Genomic DNA, 25,592 nt, shown 5'->3' on the forward strand with positions numbered 1-25,592 from the left:
AGTTTGTGTGATGGAGTATAAACCTCTGAGAAGTCATGTGCGTGGGGTGTGTTTGTATGTGTGTGTGTCTGAGAGACCATGTGTATGTGAGAGGGTCTGCGTAACTGTATGTGAGAGAGAGTGTGAGTGTATAATATAGTGGGGTCACCCAAGGTCCCTGTCGAGACTATCCTCATGGGTTCCGAACTTTCATCAGCCTCTGCTCGGCCACTAAAAACAATTGAGCAGTTACACAACACTCGTTGGAGAGTGCAGGGTGGGACTTGTCTTTTGCTTTGCAGAAGGTGGGAGGCTCTGGATGAGAGCAAACACATGATGGAGGACTTTGGCTCAGAGTTGGAGCTGGAAGCCAGGCTGCATACGCATCAGGGGGAAAATTAACCAGCATTTTATTCCAGGTGATGGTCATTCATCTCCAGACAGAGCCTTCTCATTGGGTCAGTGGACAGGATCAGGTGGGTGAGAGGTAAAGGGGATCAGAGAGGGCTGCAGGGGGGAGGAGCTAACTGGCTGGGTGGTGGGAGGAAGAACAAAGTTGGGGGGGTGGGGAAGGTGGTGGTAAGGGACAGAATAGTGACAGATCGTTTCTGTTCTCTGCAGTTGGCAGCAGGAGGCATCATGGCATCAGGATTCAGGAACCAACGTGCTCAGGGCTGGAGAAGTGGGAAAGGGAGGCTGGTCCAACAATGTCAGGAAGACACAGCCAATCAGAAGCTACAAAGACAAAGCAGAACCCCAAAGCTATGGGCAGCACAATGACTCTATGGCTAGTGCTGCTTCCTCTCATTACCAGGGACCTGGGTTTGATTCCAGCCTCTGGGGACTGTCTGTGTGGACTTTGTGCATAGTTTACCTCTGGGTGCTGTGGTTTCAACCAACAGTCCAATAATCTGCAGTTTAGGGTGGGTAAGCCAGGGGGAGCTGCAGAGCTATATGGTAGGTGAGTTGGTCTGGTGGGATGCTGTTTGGAAGTTTGGTGCGAATGGCCTGCAGGGATTATATGATTCTGCTGCCATGGCCACATGTAGATTGAGAAGTGCCTGCTGTGGTCCTGGGAAAGGTGGGGTTTGTGGTATCACTGCCCGCTGTCCATTCTCTCCCTGTCCCCCCCCAACCCCTGTCCATTTTCTCTCTCTCGACCCCCAGCCATTCTCTTTCCCTTTCCCCCCCCAGTACCTGTTCTTTCTTGTGCCTCAAGACTCCTTTGATTGCTGTATCAAGACTTTCTAAGAAGAGAGAGAGAGAGAGAATGGATGTTGATGAGTCTATATGAGAGATGGGGGTGTATGAGAAATGGCTGATCTTTAAAATGAAGAATAGCTAAAATGATATCTTCAGAAACATCATTAAAGCATCTTCAATTTTATTAAAAAGCTGCAGGCACCTTTCTGAACCTGCCTTGAAATATACGCAGTTGGGCCACAGTTGAGTACAGGCTGTAATGGGTGAATGGCGTATTCCTAGTCTTGTGATATAGGTTCCAACTATGTAGAACAAGAGTGACAAAGTCAGCAACGGACTGCTTATGCTCTTCGGTGTCAGCAAAAATCTGCGCATACTCCTAGATTTCCGCACAAACGGTTTGTGACCTTCTTTTGATGGACCAATAGAGAGCCCTGGAGGACTGGAAAGAGACTGGACCTCCTGCCATTCAGAGCTCTCCCATTCTCTGAATGCAGAAGTTGGACAATGAGCTTTGGAAGCTGCTACTCTTCTCCATGAACGATGGTTGAGCTTCACCCCAGACTGCAACTTCATTCCTCTGTCCAACATCTGTGAGGTACAGCACTCTCTTTTCCGTTTCTTGTTTTGCATTCTGGGCTTCAATTGTTGACTTACAGCAAGTGAAAGGAAAGGGAATGAATCCAGGGAGGGGACGGACTACGGAAACGTTGGTCCAGGTCTGTTCTCAGTTGGCAAACTCATGGCAATTGCATTACCACAATGTGATAATATAGCCTTTACTGTGGAATAAAAAAGCAGAAAGGAATTGCATTGTTAAAAGTGACACATTGGGATGTGAAGGAAGTGAGGACTACAGATGCAAGAGATTAAGAGTCAGTGTGGCGCTTGAAAAGCACAGTAAGTCAGACAGTATCCAAGGACCAGGAGAGTCAACATTTCAGACATGAGCCCTTCATCAGGAATGATGTGTGGATGTACAAAAGGCCTTCTATAGGCCGCCTACTTACGGAACGTTTCAGAGAACACCTCTGGGACACCCGGACCAACCACCCTGTGGCTCAACACTTCAACTCCCCCTCCCACTCCACCAAGGACATGCAGGTCCTTGGACTCCTCCATCGCCAGACCATAGCAACACGACAGCTGGAGGAAAAGCACCTCAGCTTCTGCCCAGGAACCCTCCAACCACAAGGGATGAACTAAGATTTCTCCAGTTTCCTCATTTCCCCTCCCCCCACCTTGTCTCAGTCCCAACCCTCGAACTCAGCACCGCCTTCCTAACCTGCAATCTTCTTCCTGACCTCTCCACCCCCACCCCGGCCTATCACCCTCACCTTAACCTCCTTCCACCTATCGCATTTCTAATGCCCCTCCCCCAAGTCCCTCCTCTTTACCTTTTATCTTGGCCTGCTTGGCACACTCTCCTCATTCCTGAAGAAGGGCTCATGCCCGAAACGGCGATTCTCCTGCTCCTTGGATGCTGCCTGACCTGCTGCGCTTTTCCAGCAACATATTTTCAGCTCAGCGTCCTTCTACACTAGTCAATGCCAATTGTCAGATAGGTGAAACAAGCAATCAGCAAGGCAAGTGATATATTAGCAAGGAGTTGAGTTCAGAAGTGGGGATGTCTTCCTGCAGTTGTGAAGGGTCATTGAATATATTCAAGGCTGAGTTCATCTGATTTTTGAAAAGTGGATGGTGATGGGGGAAAGTTTAAAAAAAAAAGTTTTTAAGACCAGCACAGAATAGTTACAAAGTAATACAGAACAGAAACAGACCCTTCAGTCCAACTAGTCGACGCTGACTACATTCACAAACTAAACTAGTCCCATCTAGTTTGACCTATATCCCTCCAAACCTTTCCTGTGAATGTACTTATCCAAATATCTTTTAAATGTTGACAGTTCCTGCATCCACCATTTCCTCAGGACATTGAAAAAGGGCGATTCCACGTGTAAACCAAAAGAAAAAAGGTGCTCTTCATGTCTTTTTTTAAAATCTTTCTCCTCACCTTAAAAATGTACTCCCTAATCTTGAAACCCCCACCCGAAGGAAACAGCATCTGCCATGCACCTCATCAATACCCCCTTCTTGACTTTATAAACTAAGGTCACCTCTCAATTTCTTGTGCTGCAGTGAAAAATGTCCCAGCATATCCACCTAGATGTAGATATATTCATATCCAGTTATGATCTGTTCAATGCTGGTGCATGCCCGAAAGACCACATGCCCTACTTCTGCTCCCAATTCTCACCCTCATGAGTCTAAGGACAGCAAGAGACCATAAAACATTGGAGCACAAAATTAGGCTATTCAGCCCATCAGGTATCTTCATACCATTCAATCATGGCTGATAAGTTTCTCAATTCCATTCTCCCACTTTCTCCCCGTAACTCTCGATCCCCTTGATACTCAAGAGCCTATCTATCTCAGTCTTAGATATCCTCAGTGACCTGGCCTGCACAGCCTTCTGTGGCAATGAATTCAATAGATTCGCCACTCTCTGGTTGAAAGGTTCCTCCTTATCTCTGTTCTAAAAGGTCTTCCCTTTACTCGAAGGCTGTGGCCTCGGTTTCTAGTCTCTTCTGTCAGTGGAAACATCTTCCCAATGTCCACTCTGCCCAGGCCATTCAGTGTTCGGTATGTTTCAATTAGATCACCCCTGTGTGGGGGCCTGTGTTATGGACTAAACCGGACCATGCAAAACATTCTTAAGTAGCCAGCCCCACACCATAGCTTTGAAATTTGTTTCGCTAAGTGTACAGTAAAAATTAACTGAAGTTAGCTTGGTTGATTACTAGATTTTAAAACAGACAATAATTATTCACAAACTTACACAATTAAACACAAAGATCAGAATAAAGAACCCCTACAGAACTCAACCTATCCAACTAGACTTAATTATGCTGTTCGAATATAAACAACAGTCCCAATAAGCAAACTCAATTTGAAAACCAGTAAAAATAGAACACATACCTACAGATTGAAGTTGAGAGGCAGAAAAGAAAAGCTCCCTGTTGAACTTCCAACCAGTTCCAGAGCTGACTATGCCCCCTTTTTTATACAGGTAACTTCTAAAATATGACCACGTTGGCCTGAAATCTCATCAGTTTACATATAAACAAAAGGCCTCTTAAAATCCTTTTCGTCTCTGTACCAAACCAGACTGATCGGAGATTGACCCAGTTTATTACCCCTCTGGGAAAAAAGTCAAAGACACAGTCTCCTTGAGTCAAGGGACATCTTTTAGGAAAGAATGGTACTAGCTTTGTGACACCTGTTAATCAGCAAGAACCAGACCCTTCAGGATGAGGTCCAGCAGGGATTAGGTTCAACAAAGTGAGAATGGAGGGAGAGTGTGAGGATATGGGGCCTCTGGAAGGTAGGATAAAATGGCTGAAGGAGCTGCACAAGATGGCTTCTGCATTGCTACGTGACGAGCTGCTGCTCGTGTCTATAGCTGTATAAACAACTAACGACTAAAACCACTAGAATGCAGAAGTAGACCAATGAGAAAGTACTAACCACACTCTGCAAGCTGCAAGTCCTTTGTATCTCAAGATAAAGATGACCTAACCTTTATGACTTAACTTGTTTACCAATTATCATAAGAGTCATAGAGATGTACAGCATGGAAACAGACCCTTCAGTCCAACCCGTCCAGATATCCCAACACAATCGAGTCCCACCTACCAGCACCCAGCCCATATCCCTCCAAACCCTTCCTATTCATCCAAATGCCTTTTAAATGTTACAATTATATCAGCCTCCACCACTTCCTCTGGCAGTTCATTCCATACACGGACCACCCTCTGCGTGAAAAGGTTGCCCCTTAGGTCTCTTTTATATCTTTCCCCCCTCACCCAAAAGGAATGCCCTCTAGTTTTGGACTCCCCGACACCAGGGAAAAGACTTAGTCTATTTACCCTATCCATGCCGCTCATAATTTTGTAAACCTCTAACGTCACTCGTCAACCTCCAATTCTCCAGGGAAAACAGCCCCAGCCTGTTCAGCCTCTCCCATAGCTCAAACTCTGGCAACATGCTTGTAAATCTTTTTTGAACCCTTTCAAGTTTCACAACATCGTCCTGATAGGAAGGAGACCAGAACTGCACACAATATTCCAACCAATGTCCTGTACAACCGCAACATGACCTCCCACCTCCTGTACTCAATACTCTGACCAATAAAGGAACAGCTACCAAACGCCTTCTTCACTATCCTATCTACCTGCAACTCCACTTTCAAGGAGCTATGAACCTGCACTCCGAGGTCTCTTTGTTCAGCAACACTCCCTAGGACCTTACCATTAAGTGTTTAGATCAGAGTGGCACTGGAAAAGCACAGCAGGTCAGGTAGCATCTGAGGAACAGGAAAAATCAACGTTTCGGACAAAAGCTCTTCATCAGGAAGAGAGCTTTATTCCTGACGAAGGGCTTTTGTCTGAAACATCGATTTTCCTGCTCCTCGGATGCAGCCTGATTTGCTGTGCTTTTCCAGCACCACTCTGATCGAAACTCTGGTTTCCAGCATCTGCAGTCCACATTTTTGCCTAGTTGATCCTTACCATGAAGTGTATAAGTCCTGCTAAGATTTGCTTTCCCAAAATGCGGCACCTCACTTTTATCTGAATTAAACTACATCTGCCACTTCTCAGCCCATTGGCCCATCTGGTCAAGATCCTGTTGAAATCTGAGGTAACCCTCTTCACTGTCCACTACACCTCCAATTTTGGTGTCATCTGCAAAGTTACTAACTGTTCCTCTTATGCTTACATCCAAAATCATTTATGTAAATGACAAAAAGTAGAGGACCCAGCACTGATCCTTGTGACACTCCACTGGTCACAGGCCTCCAGTCTGAAAAACAATCCTCCACCACCACCCTCCGTCTTCTACCTTTTGAGCCAGTTCTGTATCCAAATGGCTAGTTCTCCCTGTATTCCGTGAGATCTAACCTTGCTAATCAGTCTCCCATGGGCAACCTTGTCGAACGCCTTACTGAAGTCCATATACAACACATCTACCACTCTTCCCTCATCAATCCTCTTTGTTACTTCCTCAAAAAACTCAATCTGACTATCCCTAATCAGTCGTTGCCTTTCCAAATACATGTTCATCCTGTCCCTCAGGATTCCCTCCAACAACTTGCCCACCACTGATGTTAGGCTCACTGGTCTCTAGTTTGTTGGCTTGTCCTTACCACCCTTCTTAAACAGTGGCAACACGTTAGCCAACCTCCAGTCTTCCAGCACCTCTCCTGTTGACTATCAATGATACAAATATCGCAGCAAGAGGCCCAGCAATCACTTCTCTAGCTTCCCACAGAGTTCTAGGGTACACCTGATCAGGTCCTGGGAATTTATCCACTTTTAGGTGGTTTCAAGAGATGCAGCATTTCCTCCTCTGTAATATGGACATTTTACAAGATGTCACCATCTATTTCCCTATAATATATATCTTCCATATCCTTTTCCACAGTAAATACTCTCCTTAATTCTACTTGCCAAAGCTATCTCATGTCCACTTTTTGCCCTCCTGATTTCCCTCTTAAGTATACTTCTACTTCCTTTATACTCTAAGGATTCACTATATACAACATATGCTTCCTTTTTCTTAACCAATCCCTCAATTTCTTTCATCATCCAGCATTCCTTATACCTACCAGCCCTTCCTTTCACCCTAACAGGAATATACTCTCTCTGGATTCTCATCATCTCATTTCTGAAGGCTTCCCATTTTCCAGCCGTCCTTTTACCTGCGAACATCTGTCTCCAATCAGCTTTCAAAAGTTCTTGCCTAATACCGTCACAATTGGCCTTTCTCCAATTTATAATCTGGTCAATCCTTTTCCATTATTATTTTAAATCTAATAGAATTATGGTCACTGGTTCCAAAGTGGTCTCCCACTGACACCCCAGTCACCTGCCCTGTCTTATTTCCCAAGAGTAAGTCAAGGTTTGCATCTTCTCTAGTAGGTACATCCGCATACCTCCCTACTCCTATACTCAATTCACTGACCAATAAAGGAAAGCAAACATTTTCTTCATTACCATCTCTACTTGTGATTCCACTTTCAAGGAAAGGAACCTACACTCCCTGTCTCTTGGTTCAGGAACACTCCCCAGGACCTGACCATTTAGTGTATAAGTCCTGTCCCAATTTGCCTTAGACAATAGGTGCAGGAGTAGGCCACTCAGCCCTTCGAGCCTGCACCGCCATTCAATATGATCATGGCTGATCATTCCTAATCAGTATCCTCTTCCTGCCTTATCTCCATAACCCTTGATTCCACTATCTTTGAGAGCTCTATCCAATTCTTTCTTAAATGAATCCAGAGACTGGGCCTCCACTGCCCTCTGGGGCAGAGCATTCCACACAGCCACCACTCTCTGGGTGAAGAGGTTTCTCTTCATCTCTGTCCTAAATGGTCTACCCTGTATTTTTAAGCTGTGTCCTCTGGTTCAGCACTCAGCCATCAGCGGAAACATGTTTCCTGCTGCCAGAGTGTCCAATCCTTTCATAATCTTATACGTCTCAATCAGATCCCCTCTTAGTCTTCTAAATTCAAGGGTATACAAGCCCAGTCGATTCAGTCTTTCAGTGTGAGGTAATCCCGCCATTCCAGGAATTGACCTCGTGAACCTACGCTGCACTCCCTCAATAGCCAGAATGTCTTTCCTCAAATTTGGAGACCAGAACTGCACACAGTACTCCAGGTGTGGTCTCACCAGGGCCCTGTACAGCTGCAGAAGCACCTCTTTGCTTCTATACTCAATCCCTCGTTATGAAGGCCAGCATGCTATTAGCCTTCTTCACTACCTGCTGTACCTGCATGCTTGCCTTCATTGACTGGTGTGCAAGAACACCCAAATCTCTCTGCACTGCCCCTTTACCTAAATTAATTCCATTGAGGTAGTAATCTGCCTTCCTGTTCTTGCCACCAAAGTGGATAACCATACATTTATCCACATTAAACTGCATCTGCCATGCATCTGCCCACTCACCTAACTTGTCCAGGTCACCCTGTAATCTCCTAACATCCTCATCACATTTCACCCTGCCACCCAGCTTTGTATCATCAACAAATTTGCTAATGTTATTGCTGATACCATCTTCTATATCATTACCATATATTATAAAAAGCTGCGGTCCCAGCATGGATCCCTGCGGTACCCCACTGGTCACTGCCTGCCATTCCGAAATGGAGCAGTTTATCACTACCCTTTGTTTCCTATCAGCCAACCAATTTTCAATCCAATCTAGTACTTTGCCCCCAATACCATGCGCCCTAATTTTACTCACTAACCTCCTCTGCGGGACTTTATCAAAAGCTTTCTGAAAGTCCAGGTACACGACATCTATTGGATCTCCCTCCTCCATCTTCAGAGTTACATCCTCAAAAAATTCCAGAAGTTTAGTCAAGCATGACTTCCCCTTCATAAATCCATTATGACTCTGTCCTATCCTGTTACTACTATCCAGATGTGCAGTAATTTCATCCTTTATAATAGACTCCAGCATCTTTCCCACCACTGAGGTCAGACTAACTGGTCTATAATTTCCTGCTTTCTCTCTCCCGCCTTTCTTAAAGTGGAATAACATTAGCCACCCTTCAATCCTCAGGAGCTGATCCTGAATCTATCGAACTCTGGAAAACAATCACCAACGCATCCACGATTCCCCGAGCCACCTCCTTCAGTACCCTGGGATGTAGACCATCAGGCCCCGGAGACTTATCAACCTTCGGACCTAACCGTCTCTCCAACACCAATTCCTGGCAAATATAAATTCCCTTAAGTTCAGGTCCTTCAGCCACTGTTACCTCAGGGAGATTGCGTGTGTCTTCCCCAGTGAACACCGACCTGAAGTACCCATTTAATTCTTCTGCCATTTCTTTGTTCCCCGTAATATATTCCCCTGTCTTTGTCTTCAAAATGCCTTTCCAAAATGCAACACCTCACATTTCTCTAAATTAAACTCCATCTACCATTCCTTGGCCCATTGGCCTATCCGATAAGTTATAATTCATAGTGAACTCTCTTTCCTCTCTTATTCCTGAAAAGCTGAAAATCTCCATCCCACACACTCTCCCTCCATTTTTACTTTGCTGAACCTCATTCTGAAGGGTCTGGATCATTCCGATGAACAGGTCCACACTCAGGGGGATCTAATTGAAACATACAGAATACTGAACAGCCTGGCCAGAGTGAACATTGGGAAGATGTTTCCACTGATAGGAGAGACTAGGACTCGATAGCACAGCCTTTGAGTAAAGGGAAAACCTTTCAGAATAGAGGCAAGGAGAAACTTCATCAGCCAGAGAGCAGTGAATCTATGGAATTCATTGCCACAAAAGGCTGTGGAGGACAAGTCACTGAGAAAATTTAAGATGGAGACAGATCGGTTCTTGAGTATCAAGGGGCTTCAGCGTTACAGGGAGAGAGTGGAAGAATGAGTTTGAGAAACTCATCAGCCATGATGGAGCAGAGCTGATGGGCAGAATAACATTATTTCTGCTCCTATGTCTTGTGGTCTGTTGATGTCCTGGACACAGTGTCAGAATTGGGAACAGGAGTAGGCCATTTGGTCTTTCGAGCTTGGACCAGCATTGAACAGATCAGAACTGGATATGAATCTACCTCCATCTCGGTGGATAGGCTGAGACGTTTTCACTGGAAGTAAGTGAGGGCTTCAGATGCTGGAGATCAGAGTCCAGAGTGCGGTGCTAGAAAAACACAGGTCAGGCAGCATCTGAAAAGCAGGAAAATCGACAGTTCGGGCATATGTCCTTCATCAGAGCTTATGCCCAAAACGTCAATTTTCCTGCTGCTCGGATGTTGCCTGACCTGCTGTATTTTTCCAGCACCACACCTTACTGAGGTTTACAAAATCATGAAGGGGATAGATGAGATGAAAGGCAGGGGTCCTTTCCCTTGGGTGGGGGTTTCAAGATTAGGGAGCAAATTTTGAAGGTGAGAGGACAAAGGTTTAAAAATTCATGAGGGGCATAATTTTTTTTTTAAAAGAGTGGTTTGTGTAGAATGAATGTCCAGAGGAAATGGTGGATGCAGGTACAGTTACAACGTTCAAAAGGCATTTGGATAAGTACATGAATAGGAAAGGTTCTGAGGGATATGGGCCAATCTAGGTGAGACTAGTTTAGTTTCAGTACATAGTCAGCATGGAGTAGTTGGACTGAAGGGTCTGTTTCTGTGTTGTATGACTAACTGTTCTGTACTGATCTTAAAACCATTTTCTGCTTTCCCCCACAAACATCAACTTCTTTGTTTTTCAAAGATCAGGTGAACCTAGCCTTGAATATATTCAATAAGCCCCTAACTGCAGGAAGACATCTCCAATTCTGAACTCAATTCCTCTGGCAAATATACCACTTGCTTTGCTCATTGTTTGCTGTACTTGTCTGACAACTGGCGTTTACTCGACGCTGATTCCCCTTTGTACATCCATACATCATTCCTGATGAAGGACTCATGCCCAAAACGTGGACTGTCCTACTCCTCGGATGCTGCCTGACCTGCTGATTTTCCAGCACCACACTTTTCAACTCTGATCTCCAGTATCTGCAGACCTCACCTTCTCCACATCCCAATATATCACCATTTAAACAATGCACCTTCGTTGTGTTATTTTTTCCATAGCAAAGGCAATAACTTCAAATTGCGGTACTGTATTTGCCATGTGTTTGCCAATTGTGGTCTTCTCTACATCAGGGAGACCAAACGTAAATTTGGGGAATGGTCCACAGCTGAAGCCGCAGAGTCCGAATGGACCTCCCAGTCACCACCCATTTTAATTCCCCTTCCCACTCCCTTTCTGACTTAATCACCTTCGGCCTCCTGCATTTCCACAACGAACCAACCAGTAAATTAAAGGAACACCTCATCTTCCGCCTGCGCAGCCAACAGCCTGGAGGCCTCAGCACTGCGTTTTCCAATTTCAAATAACCTCCCTTTCCATCACCAACTCCCTTCCCAGTCCCTCCCATTCCACTCTTCCTTGCCACCAACCAGATTCCTTCCACCCACTTATCAACCAGGTTGTACCATCTACCTGTCTCCAGCTATCTCCACTTCACCACCCTGCCCCCAGCACACCCTTGTTCTGCATCTTCCCCTACAAACATCCCCAGTCTGGAACAAGGGTTACACCTGAAACGTCGACTTCTCCACCTCCTGATGCTGCCTGGCTTGCTACATTCTTCCAGCCTCCTGCCGGTCTATTTTGCCAATTGAGACACAGACCTGAACCAACATTTCCAGAGTCTGCCCCCTCCCTGGATTTGTTCCCTCTCCTTTCGGTTGCTGCAAGTCAACAATTAAACCCCAGAATGAAAAATAAATAGAAAAAGGGGTGAGAAAAGAGTGTTGTACTCACAGATGTTAGACAGAGGAAGAAAGTTGCAGTCTGGGCTGAAGCTCAATCTTCATTCTGAGAGAGTGGAGCAGCAGCAGCTTCAGAAGGTCATGGTCCAGCTTCTGCTTTCAGACAGAAGGGGAGCTCTGATTGGCAAGAGGACAAGTCACCTTCAGGTTCTCCAGTGCTCCTTATCGGTCCATCAAAAGAAGATCTTGCACCTTTTCTGCCAATAACAAGGAACATGCCCAATGTTTTGGTGACACCACTGAACACGCGCTCTGCAATATGCTCTGTGGCGATACTAGTGTTACTGACAGATTTCAAGTGTCCAAATACCGAGAGGAGAAAAAAGGGTAGAGCCACAATTTTTTTTCCCACATGGCTTGACATTTTACTGTTTTGACATTTTGTCTGGCTGCTCAATCTCTTTGCGTTTTCCCCAGTGTAGCGGTAAAGTTCAGAACTAGAGGGCATAGGTTTAGGTTGAGAGCGGAAAGATATAAAACGTACCTAAGGGGCAACATTTCCATGCAGAGTGTGGTGCATGTGTGGAAGGAGCTGCCAGAGGAAGTGGTGGAGGCTGGTTCAATTACAACATTTAAAAGGTATCTGGATGGGTATATGAATAGGAAAAGTTTAGAGGGATATGAGCCAAGTGCTGGCAAATGGGACTAGATTAATTTAGGATATCTCGGAGAAAGTGAGAACTGCAGATGCTGGAGATCAGAGTCGAGAGTGTTGGAAAAGCACAGCAGGTCAGACAGCATCCGAGGAGCAGAAGAATTGACGTTTTGGGCATAAGCCCTTTAACAGGAATCTTTTCTGAGGATGTAGAATCTGGGTTGCAGTTCTGGGAAAAGTGATGCTCTGAGCTTGGGCAGGACTGACTGCAGGTAAAGTAGATGGCTGATAGTGTGGAGTGGAGGATCCAGAAAGAGAATCGTTGTTGAAGGTTTCAGATTTGTAGTGTGTACTGGGTATCCTGTTCAGGTCCAAACTGGGTTGATCTGAATGTGGTCCGGAGTCCATGTGGGATCAGATGGTTCCGTAGCCAAGCAATGAGAAAGGAGATATGGCTGTGGTAGTCAAATTGCTTGAGGACATGGCTGAAGAAATTCTGGGCAGAGGAGAGGACTTGGGGGGTACAGTGAGAGAGGGACTCTCAGATCTTTGAAGACAGAGGAGGACTTCTTCCAGATAGGCATCCATGGAAGAGATGTCGCAGTAATGTTGAAATCAACTCGGAGAAAGTGAGGACTGCAGATGCTGGAGATCAGAAGAGAGAGACTGTAGTGCTGTAAGAGCACAGCAGGTCAGGCAGCACCCGAGGAGCAGGAGAATCGACGTTTCGGGCATAAGCACTTCATTTGGAATCTTTTGATTCCTGCTGTGTTTTTCCAGCACTACACTGTCAACACTAATTTTGGATATCTGGTCAGCATGGACAGGTTGGACCAAAGGGTGTGTATAACTCTATGAGAAGCATACTTTGACAAATTACAAGCTACTGTATGTCCTTGTTAACAAGGCTTAGTACACCACAAGCTTTACTAACCATTCTCAACAGGTCCTGCCCCTTCAATGACTGAATAACATATACATGCTGGTGCATAATCTCCTTCACTAGTATCTCCACACTACCCGAGGGAATTGCACAAGTAACAGCAAAGAGTAAACAGCACAAGGATTTTAAAAAAGTGAGGATAAACAGCACAAGGATTTAAAAAAAAGGGTAAAAACCACAAGCCCCAGTAAAAGCAGATGGAAAGTCAGTGTAAAATGTCACTATGACAGGACAGGCCCCACATTCCTTCCCCTCCGTCCCCCCCCCCCAACCTGCCTCACCTTTCACCTCCCGGGCCCAGTACCTTCCAGGTGGCCCCAGAGTTGACACAGGGGCCGCCCCACGACCAGTAGAACTCCACCACCCAGGCGGCCGACGGGTTCCCAAACAGGCCCTTAACCCCATCCGCCTCCAGAATGGTCACCGGCTCCTGCCTGCTGTACAGCCGGGCGGTGTGGCCGTGACACAGCAGCTGCGCCAGGAAGGCGGCGGTGCCCAGTGACGGGTGTCTGCCCCGGGGCCGCACGGCGCCATTTTCCTAACGGCCGCCCCTTCCCCGCTCGAGCGACTTCTCCTCCCAACCGCCTTCACCCCCGCGTGACGTCAGCTCAGGGGGATGGGCGGGGCCGGGGGAGCCTCACCGTCACCAAGCAACAGCCACCTCGCGCTACAACTGCTCATTCACAAAAACAAACTCTCCTGTCTCGCTCTGCAGCTGCAGGGGGGACACTGCCACGTTTCGAGGAGCCCTGTCTACATTGGGAAAGCTCACGGCTCAATTTAAACAGATATTTCTACATAATAACGAAACGTCGTCATACCTAAAGGGGGAAATCTGCATTTTAAAGGGACATGGACATTTTCACGGGCTATTTCTGCAAATAAAGAGATTTAATGGACAAGAGCTCGTGGGTCCACAGTTAAAAAAACAACCGTTTTTTTTTATTTCACTGCCTTCCCAGGATACAGAATTTCTCCCATCTGAAATTGTTTGCCCAGAAAAAAATTCCAGCAGGAATATGATTATGGAGCTATCAATAAAAATGTCTAATTTGGGTCACCCAACGTTATTAAAGGTTCGATTTGCCCATCAAAATTGCTTGAATTTAAGGTGTTCCATTGTTGTTTCAATTATGATCCATTAAAAAGGAATATCCAGTCTCATCTGAGTGCAGAACCAACTCAACTGACTGAACAACCGAAACAACTATTCTGTATGAACTTTAGATGTGACATCCTCTCCCCCTCTCTCTGTGGACCCAATGGAATTAACCAGGGCTGGAAGTACCACTCTTAGAATACGATTGCTGATCTACAGTTTGCTTCTGCTGCTGAACATAAGGAATTAAAAGCTGCGAGCCTGATCCCGCACAATGCACAAAAACAGATTGTTCACCCGTGTCTGCGCAGAGGATAATTTTCACTTGGAATGGATCACAAAATAACAACTGTTACCAGTCCCGCAATTCATGAGTTTCCCATGGACAAAGTTAAAAATCACACAACACCAGATTGGAATCCAACAGGTTTATTTGGAACCACTGGCTTTCGGAGCGCTGCTCCTTCATCAGGTGGTTGTGTAGAATTAGGTCGTGATCCCGGAATTTGTAGTAAAAGAGTCAAGTGTCATGAAAATGTGATACATTAAACAATTTTAGATTAAATCTTCCATCTTTTAGAATGGGTTTCTGCTCTTTGATATGTTAATCCCTGAACTTATTTTTAATTACCTTCTCAAGAATGTCATTTAAATGCAGAGTTTTTCTAATAACAGGTGTGAATTCTGTCTGGGTCCCAATGTTGAGTCAAACTGACATTTTTCTTAGAAAAGCTCTGCAATTAAATTACACTCGAGAAGGTAATTTATAGATTAGGGTGCACATTAGGGTGGATTGGCTGTGCTAAATTACCTATAGTGCCCAGGGATGTGCAAATTAGGGTGGATGGTCCATGGGAAATATGGAGTAAGGGGGTGGGTATGGGTGGGATGTTCTTCAGAGGGCCAGTGTGGAATAGATGGGCTGAATGGCCTACTTCCACATTTTCGAGGTTCTATGACTCCCCAACCCCGCCCCCCCCATGTCTCTCTGTTTTACAACATAACCCAGGGCCCTACCATTAACTGTACATGTCCTGCCCTTCCTTGTTTTCACAAAACGCAAGCCCTTGCTTTTATCCATACCTCTCTCATACACACACTCTCTCAGACACACAGACATACTCCCCCCAACACACTCACAGGTTTATACTCCATCACACTCACAATTTACCTGCACACACACACAACCTGACATGCACACACTCACATTGTCTCATGAATACGCACACATAACTCTATGGGGTGAATTTGTATTGGCAGGATTATTCTTGCAGATACATTCAATTTTGCTCAAAGAGCACGCAAACTGCAGGCAGTCAATCCATGTAATATTTTATAAATTCCTACTTTGGAAATAGAACCAGTCTGATTCAAGATTGGGATACTGATAGACTCGAACCTCACACCTTTAAAGCATTGTCTGAACTGAGATGTCACCTATTTTTTATAAAACCTTAAGTCATCTCGAGAATGTGATTTAAAAGATTTAAATGAACCAAAACCTGCAACCCATTCTAAAAGATGAAAGAGGTAACAGCAATCTAGGCTTGTTCAATATATCCGATCAGTTGCACGACACTATGATCTTTTGCTATGAAATCTGTGTCTTATTACCCTGGTCCACAGCTACCCGATGAAGGAGCAGCATTCCAAAAGCGAGTGCTTCCAAATAAACCTGTTGGACTATAACCTGGTGTTGTGAGATATTTAACTCTATCCACCCCACTCCAATACCGGCCCCTCCATATCGTATCTCGTGAACACAGCCCACACCTCCCGGTGCTGCTATTACACTTTACAATGCCAATGAAATGACTTACTCTGCACTCCTGAAAAATTCCCAATTTCTCAAGATACTAGCTACTCATTCACTGCTCCATTTGATATGCGACATTGGAAACTTAGTGCAGCAGGCTGATAGAAATGAGCAGCTTTAAAACTAAAAACTCTTGGAGCTCAAAGCTTTCATTGAGAATCTGAGCCCGGCAGTAAGTTCGGGTAACCTTTATTGTGACCCAGCTTTGTTACAGCTTCAGAACCCCCCCCCCCCCACCAGCAAAAAAGCATAGAAAAAGGAACTGCTTTTTAAACAGTCCAAAGCACACACACTCTCCCCACCCATCCCACCTCACCTTCTTTACTGTTTGTCACCACCAAGTTGTCCCTTTGTAACTGGATCCTTGGTACAGCGTAACTCGAAGGAAGTATTGCCTCACTCAGCAAAAAAAAATTGTCAATTCAGGGTGCAATGCACCTTCTTGATGAACAACCAGATAAGAAATGGTTAACGTCCCCAGGAAGGTGGGAGCAAAATGGAACATCAAGACATTAACACCAACACACTTCAGTCAAACATTTCTGCTCCCAGTAAGGGCAAAACATCCTGAAACTCCAGTCTTCACCATCAGATTTCTGCTTTCACAGAAGATGATCAGAGTCATACAGCATGGAAACAGACCCTTCGGTCCAACTTGTCTGTGCCAAACAGGTATCCTAAATTAATCTAATCCAATTTGCCTGCATGTGGTCCATATCCCTCTAAATCCTTTCTATTCATGTACCCAACCAGAAGAATTTTAAAATTCCCCTCTCACCTCAAACATATGCCCCTCTAGTTTTGGACTCCCCTACCCTGGGGTAAAGACCTTGGGTATTCACCCTAGCCATGCCCCTTATGAATGTCAACATGGTTACCCCTCAGCCTCTGATGCTCCAGGGAAAATATCCCCAGTGTATTCAGCCTCTCCCTGTAGTTTAAACCCTCCAACTCTGGCACCAGCCTTGTCAATCTTTTCTGACCCCTTTCAAAGTTACACAATATCTTTCCAATAACAAGGAGACCAGAAACAAATGCAGTCTTCCAAAAAGGCCTGTACAGCTGCAATGTGACCTCCCAACTCCTATACTCAATGGTCTCACCAATAAAGGAAAGCATACCAAATGCTTTCTTCACTATCCTGTCTACAGCGACTCCACCTTCAACGAACTATGAACTTGTACTACAAGGTCCCTTTGTTCTGCAACACCCCTCTGACATGTGTCAGTCCTGTCTGCATTGCTTGACCAAAATGCAAACCACGCATTTTCATCTGCCACTCCTTGGCCCTTCAACCCATCGAATCAATTCTAATTTATAGTGAACTCTTTGTTTCCTCTCTTGTTCCCTAGAATTTGAAAATCTCCATCCTACATGCTCTCCCTCCATTCTCAGTTTGCTCAACCTAATCCCTGCTGTACCACAACCTGTCCCTTTCCTTTCAGTTGCTGCAAGTCAACAATTGAAGCCCAGAATGAAAAAGAAATGGAAAAGGGGGTGCAAAAAGAGAGAGTACCGCACTCACAGATATTGGACAGAGGAAAGAATTTGCAGTCTGGTTAAAGCTCAATCTTCATTCAGAGAGAGAGAAGAAGAACAGCAGCTTCAGCACCTCATGGTCCAATTTCTGCATTCAGTCAATGGGATGGCTCTGATTGGCAGGAAGACCAGTCTCTTTCTGGTCCTCCTGGGCATCCTATTGGTCCATCAAGAGAAGTTTGCGCGCCATTTTTTCCAGACAGCGACGAATATGCCCAGTGTTTTGCTGACACCGGCAGGCATGCATAATACGTTTTTTGGGGATGTGGGTGTTATTAATACATTTAAATGTCCAAATGCCAAAAGGGAAAAAAAGGGTACAGCCACAATTGTTTTATTGCTTTTGCATTTTGTCTTGCTGCTCAACTTTTGTACATCTTTTCCCCTTGTTGAGAGAGAGAGAGAGACAGTGTCCCCCAGTGAACTGACAGTGGGAAGGAGCTTTAACCAGTTACACAGACTGAAGAACTATTACACTATTTGCAGGAGGGAGTGACTGTACACGTTTCCTGAGTGTGATCACAGTTTCACTTGTTCATCAGAAACAGAAAGCCAAAAGAACACCAGAACTGCGGAGAAGTCGTGGAAATGTGGGGACTGGGGAAAGGGATACCATTCCCTCTCGGCACTGGAGATTCATCAGCTCAGTCGCATTGGGAAGAGGCAGTTCTTCAAAACATTACTACAACATTATTTTCCATTGACAAAAATACATTTATGCTGCCTGATTACCTTGAACTTATACAAGTGCCTTGTCATAATATCATTAGTTTCAGCTTTCGACATTATCCCTATGACATATTGTTCACTATTTCACTGGTTAGTGTTTCTTTAAGAGTCTTGGATGAAATCCTTCAGGTACCCGGAACTTGTCAACACGTAGTTCCAACAGTTTAGTCAGTTTCCCCGGTAATTGTAATTTTCTTCAGCTCCTCCCTCCTTTTCAATTCCTGATTTACAGCTAGTTCCAGGGTGTTACTTGTATCCTCTCTAGTGAAGACAGATTCAAGCTCTTTTCAATTCACCTACCATCTTTTATCCTTCGTTATTGAAACCCCAGACTCATTTTCTATAGAACCAACACTTATTTTGTTAACTTTTTTAAAGAAAGCTGAAGAAACTTTCCAACCTGTTTTTATATTTTTGGCTAACTTTCGAACCCTAATTGCTGTGCTACTGCCTGCATTATTTCAGCTGTTTTGCCCCAGCTCTCAACTTGAGCATCAACCTGTCTGCTTCTTCTATTGAACTGACCTTGATTAAGTGTTGCAAAACACACAAGGACAAGTCTTTCCTCTCCAGAATGTCTTGGTACTTAACATGATAAAATTCACTTTGAAATATTGTTCATTCAAACTTTACCAAGCACATCGTACACATTCAAAATTCAACAATGAGATGCAGTTTTGTTACAATCATTCAGTTTGAAGAGAAAAACTATTAAATTTTGAAGAAAGTTTGAAAACCCAGTCATTAACTGGAAGAACAACTTGTTTGTTTAAAAATGTGAAAACCTAATCAACAGGAGTAACTTAGCAGAATAGTATCTATGGCATTAAATTGTAAATCTAGTTTCTTTCCTTCTCTGCCATAGTTCCCACTAATCTTTATATGAATCTTGATAGTTCATTCACTTTCTGGGAATAGTCCAAGACGTGCAATATCTTTCTAGGATTCACTTGAATTCTTCTCAGGATTCCAAGTATATCCGATAATTTTATGAGGATGCCTCCATTAGATTTTGGCTAAGTGAACTTCTAGATTTCGTTTGAGACTTCAAGGTTTAGATTGATCAGTTTGAATGTTGGTTGAAAACACCTCTGATTCCTCATGGCTGTCTGTACATTTAATCTCACAGCAGTGCGTGAATGACTAAGCTGCTGCTGAGCACAAACTGCTTTCTGTCAGCAATGCAAACTCCACAGTGGGTTGTTTGAGCGTTCTCGCCATCTGGAAAAATGATGGGGCAATCTCAGTCAGGATAACACAACAACACTTCTTCCTCAGGAGGCTTATGCTTTTCAGCATGTCAATAATGACCCTCACCAACTTTTACAGATGCACTATAGAAAGTGTTCTATCTGGATGTGTACAACCTAGTCCAGCTACTGCTTTGCCCAGAATGCTAAGATACCCAGAAGGTTTTATGCGCATCGCAGACCATCATGGAAGTCAACCTACTATCCATGGTCTCCACCTACACTTCTCTTTGCCGCAGAAATGCTGCCAACATCATCAAATTCTCCTCCAACCCCCTAATGCTCTCTCACAACTTCTTTAGTCAGACAGAAGATACAGAATCTGGAAACACATGACCAACAGGTTCAGAAAGAGCTTCTTCCCTGCCATTGTTAGACTGATGAACAGACTCTCTTTGTACATATGGAATGATCTGCAGAGAAAGTGGTGGAGGCTGCTACAATTACAATATTTAAAAGGCACCTGGATGGGTGAATGAATTAAGAAAGGTTTACAGGGATATGGGCCAAGTGTTGGTAAATGGGACTAGATTTATCCAGATTAACTGGTCAGCATGAACGAGTTAGACAAAGGGGTCTGTTCAATCTCTATGACTCTGTCCAATGCTCACTTACCGTCCCCTTCAATAACAGCATAATTGGAAGTATATGACATAGCTACAATACATAATTACAACAATTAATTATAATCGAATGTGAGAAAACCACGAAGAGCACGTTGAATGTTTAACAACTTAATAACACTGGACAAATCTCTGACCCTTTGCACATTCCAGTCTTGATAAATGCCATGAGGATCAGAAAGCCTTAAGAGAGAGCGAATCTGAAACCCCTTCACTTGCATTCATACTTTCCGCCGCCAGTTGGTACAAGTGTACAGTGCCTCCCCTCTTCTCTCTCCCTCCCTCCCAGGATGAGGAATAGAAAGGGGGAGATATTGCTTTGCTCCCAGATATTGCCCAGAGTTGGGAAGGTCTCAGTCTGAAACTGATCGCACTACTTCCGCATTGTGACGTCCACATACGGGGCGGGACGTCAGGAGGGAGCTGGCCGATGACGATCCCGTGTTCCAAGATGGTTCTCTCGTATTGGCCAATCTCTATGACGTCACACAGGTCAACTGTGAGCCAATTGGAATCCCTGGATGACCGGAAGGAGACTGGTCCGCCGGCCAATCAGAACCGCCGTATTGACTGAATGCGGAAGTTTGACCATGAGCTTCTGAAGCTGATGCTGCTCCTCTCTCCCTGAATGAAGGTTGAGCTTCACCTCAGACTGCAACTTCCTTTCTCTGTTCATCATCTGTGAGTACAGCACTTTCTTTTCTCCGCCCCCTTTCTATTCTGGGGTTAAACTGCTCAGTTTCTGACTCTTTATTCCATCCAGTCCATGCTGAACATGATTCTAAACTAGCTAGTCTCCACCTGTCTGGAATTGGTCTCCCATTTCAGGGAGAAATGAGGAATTTATTTTTTTCTCTGTTCGTTTATGGAATGTTCCCCCACAGAGTGTAATGGAGCCTGACACATGGAATGTATTCAAGGCTTAATTGAAGAGAAATTTAAATGACAGGGATAGGAAAGGTTATGGAGAACAGCAGGAAATGGAGTGAAGGCCAAAGCAGCACAGATATGATTTTATGGAACAGCAGAGCAAACCCCAGGAGCTGAATGGCTCACTCCTGGTTCAATCTGTGACAATCTGTGTCCAGGGCAGGAAGAGGCGAGCATAGATCCATCAGTCAACATGTTTCAGCATTTTTAGGAGAATGTGGAGCATGGGGCAATAATACCTAGTTAGAATGGAGGGAGACTGTGGCATTGAGAAGAAAGAATGTTCCACAGGAACCAGAATTGTCTGTTTGGAATTTCTATCCTTTGTAAACATTGATGTCTTCTGTAATCTCCATTTTACAGGATATGAGAACGGATGGAATTGCAGCCAGAAATCTCAAAACAAGATCTGATTGAGACAATTGATTCACTGGCACAGGAATGTTATCAGTCTTTTGAATCTCACTGGAAGTTTTATTTCTCTTCTGTCCAGTCTGCTTTGAAATGTTTCAAACTTCAGTGAGACTGAAGTACACAGACCTCAGTGAGCGTGTACCAGTGAACTGACTGTGGGAAGAGCTTTAAGCAGGTACAAAGTCTGAAATAGCAACACCCCGTTCGCAGCAGCAAGACACCTTCCATTTGTGAGTGGTCCTTCAACTGATTGTCAACACTAGAAGGCGGTGGGGATTCCCACGTGATGGAGAAACCGTGGAAATGTGGGGAATGCGGGAAGGAATTCAAATTCCCGTGCTTGCTTGAAAGCCATCGCCGCCGTCACACTGGGGAGAGGCCGTTCACCTGCTCCATGTGTGGGAAGGGGTTTACCCATTCATCCACCCTAGTGACCCACCAGCGGGTCCATACGGGGGAGATGCCTTTCACATGCAATGTGTGCGGGAAGGCGTTCATTCAGTTATCCACCCTGCATAGTCACCAGCGGGTCCTCTCTAGGGAGAAACCTTTCACCTGCTCTGTGTGTGGGAAGGCGTTCATTCAGTTATCCACCCTGGTGACCCACTGGCGGATTCACACTGGAGAGAGACCGTTCACCTGCTCTGTCTGCAGGAAGGCGTTCGTTCAGTTATCCATCCTGGCGACCCACCGGCGGATTCACACTGGGGAGAGACCGTTCACCTGCTCCATGTGCGGGAAAGCGTTCACCCAGTCCTCTGCCTTGCTGACCCACCAGCAAGTCCACACCGGGGAGAGGCCTTTCTCCTGCTCAGTGTGCGGGCAGGTATTCATACGGTCCTCTGCCTTGATGAGCCACCAGCGGGTCCACACCAGGGAGAGACCATTCACCTGCTCCATGTGCGGGGAGGGCTTCATTGATTCGTCTTCTCTGCAGAGACACCAGCGGGTCCACACTGGGGAGAGACCATTCACGTGTTCTATCTGTGGGAAGGCATTCATTCAGTCCTCTAACCTGCAGAGTCACCAACGGGTCCACACCGGGGAGAGGCTGTTCACCTGCTCAGTGTGTGGGAAGGGGTTCATTGATTGGTCTTCCCTGCGGAGACATCAGCCTATCCACTCTGGGGAGAGACCGTTCACCTGCCCCGAGTGCGGGAAGGGATTCAGTCAGTCATGCCACCTGCTCAGACACCAATCCAGTCGCACTGAGTAGTGAACATTTGGATGCTTTGTGGGTGTTACTTGTCTTAATACTCAAGAGCTGAAAATGTGTTGCTAGAAAAGCGCAGCAAGTCAGGCAGCAGCCAAGAAGCAGGAGAATCGATGTTTTGGGCATGAGCCCTTCTTCAGGATTCCTGAAGAAGAGCTCATGCCCAAAACATCGATTCTCCTGCTCCTTGGCTGCTGCCTGACCTGCTGTGCTTTTCCAGCAACACATTTTCAGCTCTGATCTCCAGCATCTGCAGTCCTCACTTTTTCCCTTAATATTCAAGAGGGCATATATTCCCTGGGTAGTTGAGCACCTATTAAGACACACTTACTGATTTGGAGCATGTACTGAAGTCAGGAGGTGTGTATCTGTCATGTTTGACTCCGAAGAAATCTGGCTCCGGTTTCTCCGACCCCACCAGGATGCCAGGATGATAATATAGTGTGACATATTGTGTTATAGGTCTCTTTACTAACCCACTCTCAAATGCTTTCTATTTAGTCATTCATAAGTCTTTTCTAAGCTGCTCACAGGAGCCCTATATCTAATAATACTGCATTCCCATTTCATTCACTCATATCTCTTTCCTATAACATAGCTTCATTCGTTCATTCATAAAATCACAGGTTTGTAGTATATTTTACTATTACAAAATAGAATAAGTTAAAACACCTCTTTTGAATCATTCCTGCTTTTTCACACCTTCATCCCTTACCAGCTCTTGCTACAAGCAGTGTTTAGGCCTATTTCTGCATCAAAAGCTACCTCTGAATAACTGTCAACATAGTAATGTTTTCAGAACAATACCACCCTGCCATCTTATCTCCATGAAAGAATACAATATTAATCAACCCTTGCCAACTGTCTATCGGGACCTGAATAAATACATCAATACATAAATACATCAAACCGTTTCCCTGACTCGCAGCCACTGTCCCCTTTAAGAAGCTGACTATCGAGACTGTGCTTCTATGAAATTGCAGGAATGAACGAAACTCACGCTGGCAAATGCTAAACAAATCTCACAATCCAGCAATGATAAAGAGTTTAATATCCTTATTATTTTATTCAGTGCAGGTACAATGTCTAAATTATTTAGAGCATACAGGCCGAGTAATTTTACTAACATTTGCTGACTTAAAAGATGAAAGAACTAACACCTGTTAATTCTGCAAGCAGACCACACAGACAATCTCAATCCTATCAGGAGTAGCAGCCAGCGTTTGTGTACAATGGATAAAACAATGGGACACCATAGTGACGGAGTGTTAAACTCTGTAAGAACTGTGTGTGAAGAGGCTGCTGTAAGGATGGTATTTTGGGATTCCATCACCACCTCAAACTTGTGCAACTTGCAGTTGCTGAATAAAGAGGCTATTTTCGCCAGTTGCTGATTTTGATCGCTGTTTGAACACGATCCCACAACGGGAACAGAGAATGCTCGCCCAGTGCTAAAGGTTGGACAAAAAGGAAAACTAAAGTTTCTGACAGTGGCTGACAATCCGAGTGGCGTTTGTGAGAAATGCCTGGAGCTATGTGGAAATTGTCAGGGTCTGGTTGACCCAACGATGTTCCCGGGCTCTGAGCCATACAACAAGTGGCAGGGTAGGGGGGGAGGGGGGGGGGAGATGTGGACACGGGTTATGTCCCCACCGTGGCAGGGTAGGGGGGGAGGGGAGATGTGGACACGGGTTATGTCCCCACCGTAGCGCTGGACAGCACGGAAACTGACCTTTCCATCCAACTTGGCCATGCTGACCAGATATCTGAAATTAATCTCATCCCATTTGCCAGCATTTGACCCATATCTTTCTCAATTCATCTATCCATCCAGATGACTTTGAAATGTTGTAATTGTACCAATCCCACCACTCCCTCTGGTACCTCATTCCATACATGCATCGCCTTCTGCGTGAAAAGGTTGCACCTTAGATTCCCTTCCCCATCTACCTTAAACCTATGCCCTCTAGTTATGGACACCAAAGGGTCTGATTCCATGCTGTGCAGCTCTATGAATCTAGTGTAAGTGATAACATATTGGTGATATACACTTGATGGGCCAAATGGCCTTTTCTGTACTGTATGATTCTGTGACCAGAAAACTGCCGTAGGGTTCCACAAAAAGGATGCCTCTTTGAATCAGACACCATTTATAACCGATTAATGCAATAATAACCTTAACGTGAAATTTAAGAACAGACATCATTCCATTAGAGCACATTCCTTCTGTGCTGAAACCATTCTATTGTTTGTGGGAGAGAAACTGAGGAGCTGTAGACTATTTAGGTTTTGATGTCACGCATATAAGTCTGGAATAACAGTGGATTAGGAATCGTGTTTAGAGAGAATGGTACTCCAAGCCTCTCTAATCCTATTATGTTAACGAGAGAGAGAGGATGTCGCATCTACAGATCCGACAGAAGAGTTGTGCAGCTTGTTCGGTCAGTTGAGTTGGTTCTCCTCTCAGACAAGAGTGGATGTTGATTTTGATGGATCCTGATTAAACACTATATCAGAACACTCCAAATCCAAGGAATGTGTCATGAGCAAATCAAACATGACATTTGGAGAAATAGGTGCTGACATTTCTATCCTTGTGGGGGCTGGGGCAAGTCGTCAGAACAGGTAATGTGTGTGGAGAGAGAATTGGTTAATGTCTCGTGTCTGATTTCACTCTCGTTCAGAACTGAAAGGGGCTTGAAAATGCTCGTTGTTATGGCATAGGCAGAGGGGGGGGGAGTAAGGCAGAGGGGAACATATGGTGAGAAGTACCCAGAGCCAAAGGGATAGATTGCTAATGATGGGAAAGGTGAGATTGAGGTATCATATGAGTGTTAATGGAAGTGTGAA

General features: G+C 45.0%; 1 protein-coding gene and 1 long non-coding RNA gene across 2 annotated transcripts; one reads left to right on the plus strand and one right to left on the minus strand.

Annotated features, from left to right (window-relative positions):
• Nucleotides 1-1,346: 1,346 nt before the first annotated feature.
• On the minus strand, nucleotides 1,347-13,904 carry LOC140460321 (uncharacterized). Its single transcript, XR_011953984.1, has 3 exons — nucleotides 13,411-13,904; nucleotides 11,584-11,788; nucleotides 1,347-1,964 (listed from the first exon to the last, which is right to left on the minus strand). It is a non-coding gene; the product is annotated as an uncharacterized lncRNA (long non-coding RNA).
• Nucleotides 13,905-20,754: 6,850 nt separating this feature from the next.
• LOC140460319 (uncharacterized) lies at nucleotides 20,755-22,787 on the plus strand. The gene is made up of 2 exons (XM_072554790.1): nucleotides 20,755-20,866; nucleotides 21,479-22,787. Exon 2 carries the CDS (start codon nucleotides 21,816-21,818, stop codon nucleotides 22,743-22,745), a length of 930 nt encoding a protein of 309 aa, XP_072410891.1. The 5' UTR covers nucleotides 20,755-20,866; nucleotides 21,479-21,815; the 3' UTR covers nucleotides 22,746-22,787.
• Nucleotides 22,788-25,592: the final 2,805 nt, after the last annotated feature.

Source organism: Chiloscyllium punctatum, chromosome 36, assembly GCF_047496795.1.
Source record: "Chiloscyllium punctatum isolate Juve2018m chromosome 36, sChiPun1.3, whole genome shotgun sequence".
In the NCBI taxonomy this organism is placed as follows: Eukaryota; Metazoa; Chordata; class Chondrichthyes; order Orectolobiformes; family Hemiscylliidae; genus Chiloscyllium; species Chiloscyllium punctatum.